At 42.6% G+C, this 9983-nt stretch overlaps 1 protein-coding gene across 1 annotated transcript; it reads right to left on the bottom strand.

Annotated features, from left to right (window-relative positions):
* Positions 1-1906: 1906 nt before the first annotated feature.
* ZFAND1 (zinc finger AN1-type containing 1) lies at positions 1907-8544 on the bottom strand. Its single transcript, XM_053395763.1, has 8 exons — positions 8414-8544; positions 7149-7191; positions 6157-6196; positions 5126-5253; positions 4941-5032; positions 3902-4023; positions 2303-2458; positions 1907-2191 (listed from the first exon to the last, which is right to left on the bottom strand). The coding sequence occupies exons 1-8, from the start codon at positions 8466-8468 to the stop codon at positions 2021-2023; spliced, it is 807 nt and encodes a 268-aa protein (XP_053251738.1). The 5' UTR covers positions 8469-8544; the 3' UTR covers positions 1907-2020.
* Between the last annotated feature and the right edge of the window lie 1439 nt (positions 8545-9983).

Below are 9983 nucleotides of genomic sequence, written 5' to 3'. Positions count from 1 at the left end.
CGGTCGTCCTGGCAACACTGGGATGCCTCTGGAGAGGCGCAGGGGCGGATGGCTCTCCTTTCCCTAAGGGCGGAAAGGCAGGCAGGCAGGCAGGCAGGCAAGCACCGGGCAGCCTCCTGGCTCGGGCGGCAGACGCCTTGGGGACTCAGATGGTTGGCTGCTTGCCCGACTCGCACTTATGAAAAAGGGAGGCCTCTTCTAAAGCAGTGGCGACCTTTCCCTTCAGATAGATACACAGTTCCCGTCAGATAGATACACAGTTATCGTTGGCAAATGCCCCTGAGCATGTGCAGAGAGCATTGCAGTCCGACGACGGGTTTTTTTTTTTAATAAAGATGAGAGTGGTAGAAAGACACTATGGTTGTTCTGGAGCAGCCTTTCTCAAGCTGTGGGTCCCCAGATGTTGTTGAACTACAACTCCCATCACCCCTAGCTAGCAAGGCCAGAGCTCAGGGATTATGGGAGTTGTAGTCCAACATCATCTGGAGACCCACAGGTTGAGAACCGCTGTTGGAGGTAGCCCGGGTTCAGATGATGGTGGACTACAACTCCCAACATGCTCCGGGCTCGCTAAGGCTTATGGGAGTTGAGGTTCAGCGGCATTGGAAGGGGACGGGGACACACGCGCGACAGCGGCTTGCTACGGGCGGGTTCCCTTCAAAGGGAGCTTCCCGCTTTAATTCCCTTTTGTCTTGCAAGGCTTTCTTGACATGTTTGGGGCGGGGCGGGTTCTTTTCGTGAGGTGTCTGGTGTTTATTATTCTCTTTAATGGGAGGGCAGGCAGATATGGCACACCAGGTTCTAGAAGGCTATGTGATGCTTAGCTGGTTAAGTTTTATTCTGCCTTTTAAAGTTATTACTGATGGCACGTTTGCAGCTCACTTCAGCAACCGCTTTGTTGTGTAACCCCAACGCTGCATATATACGTCGATCGCGATGACTGGGGGAACCTGAGACTGATTATGGTCGATCGCAGGTCGATCGCTGCGCTCCTGGGGGGATGTGAGGGAGATGCTGCCCTGCCGCCTCTGCTGCACTCAGCGCTGGCAGTAGGGTGGAATGGGATGCTGCCTGAGGGAGGCGGGGGGGGGGGGGGAGAGAGAAAGAAGCAGGGAAGAAGAATCATGGAGCAAGGAAGGAAAGGAAGGAGTTAACACACAGAGAGTGGGGGGACAGGGAATGAGAATCACGCAGCAAGCAAGGAAGCAAGCCCATTGGTCCCATCACGGTGCTTGTGCCGGAGTTAATAACAAGCTGGCTAGTGCCATACAAGCCGAGGCATCCTATTGGCCCTTGCGCGTTCTGATGTTTCTTGGGGGCGGGAGCTTATAGAGTACGTGTTTAGACGCCAGCTGGGAGGGAAAGCGGGACAAACACATAGCTGTCAACTTTCAGATTTGAAAATAAGGGATCAGCAGCCTCGAAAATAAGGGATCAAATTTGAAAATAAGGGATCAGCAGCCTCAAGAATAAGGGATCAGCAGCCTCACCTGTCCCGGGGACAGTCAACGGGATATCTAACAATCCAGGATAGCAGCTGGAATAAGGGGATTTCTCGCCAAAAAAGGGAAGGTTGACAGCTATGGACAAATATCAGCTGCATCTGGAGTGCAGCCAAAGGCGATTGTGTGGGGGAGGGTGTGTGTGTAGCCGTTTGTGGCACTGGTGTGAAAACTTGACTCTTATCACATTCTCTTTGCTTTTAGCGAGAATCTTGAAATCCAAATGTGCTGCCAGTGACATAACAGCTGTAATTAAAGGATTCTTTTGACAAGCAACGATCATTTCAGTATTATAATTCGATTGGGGGCGGGGCTTGCACAAGCTCTACTTCTCCCATTGCCCTAAAACGCATCAACTGAGGAGTGTGCATTTATGAGTAATTCCTTGGACTACTTTGAAATGGACATAAATCAGAATTTATTAAATTTCTTCATGTAGGTGATAAAAATAACACATGATGAAACTATAAACAGACTTTTGTTAGGCCTGACAATCACATGCAGAGTGTTTTTCACGACTACTCTATATATGAAGTTGCATTTTCTAGAAAATGGACTTCATTATCAAGATATTCCAAGATCACATTTCCACCATTATTTAGTGGGGATTCTCTGCTGCTTATCCAAGATGCTAGTGTCTGGTCCAAAGGCAAAGCTTCTCCAGATGCCGGGTGGCAGAGTCGTAATTTCTGAAAATCCAGAGAAAAGGGGGGGGGGGAATACCCTGTTGTTATTTTGCAGCTCTCTAAGGAAATTAAAAATATTTGAACGATAAAAAATAGTTGCTGTAGTTGATTTACCTTAGCTGTGGTTTTGTTGTTCTCATTCTTAAGGTTTGCTAAGGTAGCGGCAAAATCTATCACTTTACCAATGCTCCAGTTACTACTAAAGAACATGGGTTTGCTTTTCTCCTTACTTTCTTTAGGTAAAAACACTTGGAAGTAGATTCTCTCTGTCTGCAATAGAAAATGGCATTGATGTGCCTTTAGAAAGGAACATACTCCTCAGAAAGGAACTCTACAAAGAATCAGGGCCAGGTAAACCAGAGAGAAAAGGTAAAAAAACAACAACATATCCTCCAATTGTAAAAAACAACATACACAGAATGCACCCTCCCCAATGCCACTACCACCAGCTGTTCATGAGACAGGCAGGCAAAGAAAACATCAGGTCCCTACTCTTGCTCTAGCTGGGATGGTTTCATTTCATTTTTATTAGCTTTAAAAATGTGTTGTAGAAAGAGGGGGTTATTGGGATGTTTTTGTTTTTATTATGTATTTTCTGTTTTTTTATATTGTGATTTTATGTTGTGAACCACCCTGAGATCTACAGGTATAGGGGTGCGTTAATAGGGATAATGCTTCTCTAAAACATGTGTTTTTTTCATTGTCCGATATGGAAAGACTTTTGGCAGAAGGTAACTAACCATCAACAGAACTGTACGGAACGACCTTACATTTACAGAGCAAAATATCCTCTTGAACCCAGCACATGGAACCTCACCAAAGGACAATACAAATGGACTCTCCGTGCCCTTACCATAGCAAAAAGACTGATACTAATGAATTGGAAAAATAAAAATGTGGCTCCCTTCTACAATTGGATCGAAGACTTACACAAACTTGCAACACATGAACAACTTGCATATAAACGGAGACTTGCCATGGACAAGTTCAATGATATTCGGAATCCATTCTTACAAATACTGTAATAGGTTAAGATCTGGTGAAGTACAATAACAAACTTGTAAAATATACAGTTTTGGGTCCCCACCCCCTTTTGTTTTCCCTTATGCACGGGTTCTCTCTCTCTCTCTCTCTCTCTCTCTCTCTCTCTCTCTCTCTCTCTCTTTGTGTCTCACCATGTTGGTACATGTATGGTTATGTACCTTTTGAACTTTCAATAAAGATTGAAACTAAAAAAAAAGGTAGGGGTGGAGCGGTTTGCAAATTTAATAAATAAAAATAAAATACAAATATTAGTTAAATATCATTGAGAGTTTTGAGGACCTCAGTTGACAAGGATACAAATTCACTAAAACTATCCAGCAGCAATCTAGAATCTACTTACCTCACTCTCCCCACAATTCCAGGTGTTTCCATCCTATACCATATTTTACATTTGTACAGAGTTTAATATACAATGCTGCTGCATGTACAGTCCCTGTGGAAAGAAGATTTTACTAATGGGGCTTCATTGCTCTTTCCTTCAGGTCCTGCAGTTATTTAAATTGCTCTACAAGGACAGTGTAGTAGACAACACTCTCCTACACTTGCATTCCACTTTAGAAAACCCTGAACAAACACAATAGCAGAAGTACAGAGATCACTTTTGCTTCACTAAATATGGGAGTAACTACAAATAGGTATGGTGTTTAGAGACAAATGAACGTGACTTACCTGCACCAAGGACTTATCCCCAGATGCATGCATTTTCAGTTTCATTAGGGCCACCTTTGCTGCTGTTTCGCTGTTCTTTGCTCCTCTGCCTCTTTTACTCACTGTGGCTTCTTTCTTAGAATCTGAGATTTATGCATGGACTCATTTTAGTAGCTATCACCAGTCCCTCTCATTTTGCTAAAAATGAAATATGCACCAGCATGAATGTTAAAGCTTCTTCAGAACGGGTGCACTGGAACAACGTGCAGCCTTCTCTTGTTTGTGTACATAGGATGGAACCTTTTCTCCGACCTCTGAGTACTATATGCTTGCCAGTAATCAACATGTGTCATTGAGAATGGGCCACACCAATATATAGAACTGAAGATGTTCAGGGGAGTTCAGATATGAAGGAACCAACTTGATCCCACAGGTCTGTCTCAGGGATGGTTTCACGCAATAAAAAAATTACTGCTCAATTACAGTTGAGAACTTGTGGGAATGAAAGTGGTTCCACTCCTTCATTATATCTTGCTAGCACAGAACGACTTATTCCTGCATAGGATTTCCACTTAACTCTCATAGGATGTAGACCCAGACATAGCTCAAGAACACAGAAAAACAGGACAAGTCAATTACTTTTAGGAATTGTAGCAAGTAGATGGAAGTTGCAGGACCCAGCCTTACTTTCAGGACACAATATGAAATATGAAAAACTTAGCCTCTCTTATTCTCTTTCTGTATCAGAAACCTTATTAAGGCCACAATCCTATGGCCCCTGAAAAGACATCCTAGGGACCTCGGCCATGGAGAGGGAGGTCCGTGAGCAAAGGAAGCCTGCCCTAAGAAGTCTTACCACCGTGGGTGTAGAAACCTGTGCTGTCAGTGTTCCAATAGCAATAAAAGTAAAATGGGGCATTCCAGGGGTGCTTTATCTACTGGCTCCAATGCTACCCTGTTTCTTCAATATGTCCCCACACCAGGAAAGGAGGAGTCTACATACAGTCACATACATTCTGCAGCAGAAAACTGTATTTTTAGCAAGTCTTACTGTACCTACCTACAATATCTTTAACAAGCTGCTGGGTAACAGCCATGCGAGGTTTAGGGATTTCCAATTTTTCACATTCATGGTCCAGTTCATGGCGGTGACTGAAAACAAGAGATGAAGAAACTCTCAGTAGTTAGTCTACAAGCTAATGAAAAACGAGGAGTGAGGTTGCTTAGATTAATTAATTTGCTCACCGAAAGCAAAACTGCTTTCCACAGGAAGGGCACAACACAGGTACAAGTTCTTTTCCATCACAACCTTTATATGTGCACAAGAAAGATTTGTGGTGATCTGGTTTCACCTCCCCACTTTTTAGATTTGCCTAAGACAATTTCAAAGGAAATTCATGTTACTTACAAATACACATCCTGAATTCTATTGAAACATAACTGGGCATTTTCTCCATCATTCATCACAGCTATTTAGTAGCTCTCTCTTAATAAAGAGAGAAGATATTATGTTCTTAATATAAGACCACTTTTGCTAAATGCCAGGTGGAAAGAGACTGAGTAGAATAAAACATGTCCAGGAAGTTACTCCTAATAAACTAATAGAAGCCATTAATCTAAAATACGTAAGTGCTCATGCTCACTATATGCCTATGATTTATCAGTAACTTATAAGCAGGAAAAAGGACACCATAAAAGAATAACAGCAACTAAAAGCAACCAATTCACAAATTAAGGTAAATAATAAATACTCTCTAAGCAACCTAGGGGGAAAAGGCAGAGAATGGTCTGGTTTGCATGACATGCTAAGACATATTATGAGTCAAGGTGAACATGAGAGCTTGCAGACTCTGGAAGAGATTACAGCTGCTTTGTTCCAACACAGTTATTTTGGTGCTGCCCTGCACTTAGCTAAGCCATGTTTGCCTTAGCATGCCATCTGAACCCAGGTTTGCGGTTTAGCTGTTTTCAGATGAACCACAAGTTGTAACCAATGTTTGTCTTGTGCATTATGGCTTGTGGTTTATCTGGGAGAGCTAAACCATGAACTCTGGTTTGGATCATGTGCTAAGCCAATCCATTTACCTAAGTCTCAAGGTGATCTACAAGCATACAATTAAAACATAATTTGGCAAAAAGATCATATGAATTGCTGAACGAAAACTTACAAAGAATTGCTTGCAAAATTATTCAGAATGAGCTTAAGGGAACTTCACTGTTAATTAAAATATTCCAGAGGTGTTGAATGCTACAGATGATAAAAATTATCAACTTACCTCAGAACAACCATGAGCAGCCCGACTTCTGTGCTGAAGACTTAAAATTACAAATAAATAAAGACCAACATATCATTAGTTTGTGAATTAACAGGAGAACAAAAAAAGACTTGGCACATTTTTTCTGAAAAGTTATCTCAGCAAAACTAATCAAGAACGCTACAGCTTCAATTGAACAAAGCATATTTTTGCAATTCCTCTCTTCTCTCTGTTTATTTGTTAGCCATGTTGTTTTGCAGCCCATCCATCCAAATGTCTGATTCAGGGATGGTGAACTTGTAGCCTTCCAGATATAACTAGATTATAACTTCTACCAGCCCTGACCAGAGGTCATTTTGGCTGGGCTGATGGGAGCTGAGAATCTAACAGCATCTCAAGGGTGACAGGTTCTCCATCTCTGATTCAACTACAGATTTTAACTTCCTCAGGGTTGGGACTATTTCATATATATTACTGTTCTTTTGTTTCTTTTAAGTGCCACAATGGTGCTATACAAATAAGAAGAGCAGAGCAATCCTAAACAGACAGATATTCCAGAAGGCAGTTAAGTCAGTGCATCTCCTGCATCCTAACTGCTCCTGGCCAGTGGATCAAGACCAGATTGTGGCTGACAGTGTAAGCTTTCATTTTCTGACCTTCCGTTGTCTCCCATGGGGTGAATTTAGTTACACCTGCATTTTTTTGATATGTTATACTTAGCTTTGTGGGCAGGACCAGTGAACAAAGTGAGTTAGAATGCAGTGCAACTTTGTCTATTCTTCTCACACCACTCCCATTCTCACCCTTGACATGCCCTTTGGGGCATTTACTCTGACATTGCTTTTGCTGTTTTGACTTAAGCCAGCAGGGCTATCCCTCAGCACCCATAAATAAATATGCCTGGGTCAAGTCATCTATGTCAGTTTAAAGTGCAGGGAAGAATATTCCTGCAGGGAGAGATTAGGATGTTGTATATCTGGGGAGTCAGGATTGTAGCATAAATTCTTTCTTACCAGAAGACTCCTGAGCAGCCATCACAGACAAAAGGGAGAAAATCTAAAATGAAAAAGATAACACTCAAATGAATTTTTGATATTTTTACTTTTCTGTTTAGGTTACTCGTGTTGTTTTAAACGCAAATCTTTATTGTATCTCACTTTCATTTGTAATTTTTGTGTGTGGGTATTTTGTAATATTTCATTTGATCTTTTAAGAGAGGTTGTAGAGAGCTGTTTTTGGAAATGTAAAGCATTGTAGAAGTGATTTAAATGAATTCATATCTATATATATATTACAGGTGCAATAATAAGACAGTGACAAAAATAAGACAGATAATCTCATATGTCAATCAGCACCTGTGCTGAACCAAAGCTGAACTGTTCTGGAAGCTTTGCTAATGCCATCTTGGTAGTCACGATAACCCCAGAGTTAACTGGAAGTTGTCGTAGCAATGAGCTCATATATGTTTACATTCACTTGCTTTTATATAAGTTAATTGGCTGGCTTTGCTGTTATCCTTATCTGTGGGCTTGGAGTGCTGGGCTCTGAGCCCAGAAAGGGGAGCCATTTGTAAGGTTTGGGTCAAGTGAAATGACACATGCTGCTTTGTGTATAAAGAACGTAGACACTTTTGCTTGGGCGCGGGCTAGCCATCTCCTTGCTGCGAAGTCCGTCCTGCATCTGCAAAGGCCAGAAGAACTGGCGGACTGATTTGCTGTAAGTCTCCAACTTCCTTTAATAAAGCACTAGGACTGGCCGTTCTTGATTAAAGGGTTTTATATTGAGTGCAAGCTACATTTTGTGATAAGACCATAAAATAAAACTTAAATAAAAGATAACTACTCTCCTGGCAGACGTGAGCTCTAGCGCATGTCCTTTTCTATCTAAGCAAATCGGCCACAGGATAAACACCTTTTTGCCTTCAGTGATAACCAGAGTCCTTGCTAAACTCCACTGGCTACCAAGCAACAGTCCACGCCCACTTCTGGAAAGAGCCACGCCCCTTAATTTGGTTACTGTCAACTATCTCCTCCTCTTTGCCTTCCACACCCATAGAAGCAAAAAGGTCCAGAACAGTACATTAGTCTACACTTCCGGAAGGGTAGGAGCATGAAGCCGCTCTACCCTCGAATCTCCATGGTGGTGCTTCTTCGTCCAATTCCAACTCGCCCCTCAGAGCTTAAACCTGAGACTCAGAAGTGGCACCATGAAGATGCACTTCCCCCTCCCCCGCCACGGAGAGTCCCATGGTCTGCCCTGCCGCTCAAGGGCTCCTTACCAAGCTGCCCGCAGTCCTCCACTTCACAGTGCTGTCCAATCTCCAGTTCCGCCATGTTGGTGCACGGCGCATGCGCGCCCCGCCACCATGTTCCGGCGGCTCTAAAAGGATAAATTCGGCCCCTCCTACCGAGCCGTGGTATCCCAAAGACCGCCCATTGGGCGTCATCGAAGAGGCGGAGCTTGAGAGATAGGTGGGCCGGGCTCTGTGTAGGAGCCGCGCCTACCCGCTGTCACGTGACGTCTGCCCCCTTTCTGATGTAATTTTTTTGGTGTGTGCGCGCGCGCGCAGCGCATTTACTCTTATTCAAGTCTTGCCCGTTTCCATGGGACTTACTCCCAGGTAAACGTGCGTAGATTTGCAACCGCAATTTTAAAAAATGGTTTTATATTCTACTTTTTATTTTGTTTTAAAGTTCTTCAAAACTTCCAGAGACCTTCCAGTATAAATTACTACTATATCACTTACCCAGGAGTAAACTTAATGGGCTTTACCTCTGAGTAGGTATGTCTAGTTTTGCATTATTATTAGTAAGAGCCCAATTATTTCAGTGAGGGTTGCTTCCAGTTAAGTAACTATAACTTAGAGTCTACCTTAAACCCCACTAGATGTGAGGGTTTTCCTTCTGAGCAAGCATACTTTGCACTGTGCTGTCAATCATTGCAGGTACACGCGGTGACTCATGTGGGGTTCATGACATAACTGCTCTCATGACCACCGTTGATCAGTAGGAATCTTCCTTGCCATTGCAATTTAAAATGACACATTAATTACCGAGGGATCTCTTTGGTTTTTGAATCTATACATGTAAAGCGAAGGATTAATCAAGGCACGCTGTTTGGTAGTCATGCCTATTGTAAGCTTTATGACTAAAGCAAGACGTCATGGTATCTTGTGTCTTGTGTCTTGGTATCCTTAATATTGCTGGATATTTACGTTTATTTTTCAGTTTTTTCTAACATAACGCTGGATTCATTGTACCCCTCAACGAAGCAAGAATCGCGTAAATTAGGTATTCCGTATAAAGCAATATTAAACCATCCTGCTGGATTTCCACCTCGGGTTCCCGAATCCAGATTCTTCCTAATGCAACAATTTGGGGGTTGGGTGGGGTCAAACCCTAAAAATCCGTAAAATGCGAATAACGTTGACCAGCCTCGATTCTGATGGACAGCAGCCCATGAAAGCTAATCATAGAATTATAGAGTTGGGAGGAACCCTGAGGATCATCTAGTCCAACCCCTTGCAGTGCAGGAATATGCAGTTGTCCCATATGGGGATTGAACCTACAACCTTGTCATTATCAGTACCACACTCTAACCAACTATCCAGGCTAATAATAATAATAATAATAATAATAATAATAATAATAATAGTCTTATTTGCATTTAGGTACCACGAGGCTCTTAAGGTTTCCCAAGTTTTCAATCTGGCTCTGATATAATAATACTGTAGTAGTAGTAGTAGCAGTAGTAGTAGGAAGAAGAAGAAGAAGAAGAAGTTGTTGTTGTTATTTATATCCTGCCCATCTGGTTGGGTTTCCCCAGCCACTCTGGGCGGCTTCCAACAA

This window comes from Podarcis raffonei, chromosome 7 (assembly GCF_027172205.1).
Source record: "Podarcis raffonei isolate rPodRaf1 chromosome 7, rPodRaf1.pri, whole genome shotgun sequence".
In the NCBI taxonomy this organism is placed as follows: Eukaryota; Metazoa; Chordata; class Lepidosauria; order Squamata; family Lacertidae; genus Podarcis; species Podarcis raffonei.
Note: the sequence above shows the minus strand (reverse complement) of the source record. Positions and strands in the feature narration are given on the sequence as shown.

What these genes read in the sequence shown, in the direction of transcription:
- ZFAND1 (XM_053395763.1), bottom strand. Translation starts at nt 8,468, where the DNA reads ATGGCGGAACTGGAGATTGGACAGCACTGTGAAGTGGAGGACTGCGGG. An exon ending in GGCTGCTCAGGAGTCTTCTG is followed by an intron (nt 6,197 to 7,148) that starts GTAAGAAAGAAT and finishes TGTAATTTTAAG; the next exon opens with TCTTCAGCACAGAAGTCGGG. An exon ending in GGAAAGCAGTTTTGCTTTCG is followed by an intron (nt 5,033 to 5,125) that starts GTGAGCAAATTA and finishes TCTTGTTTTCAG; the next exon opens with TCACCGCCATGAACTGGACC.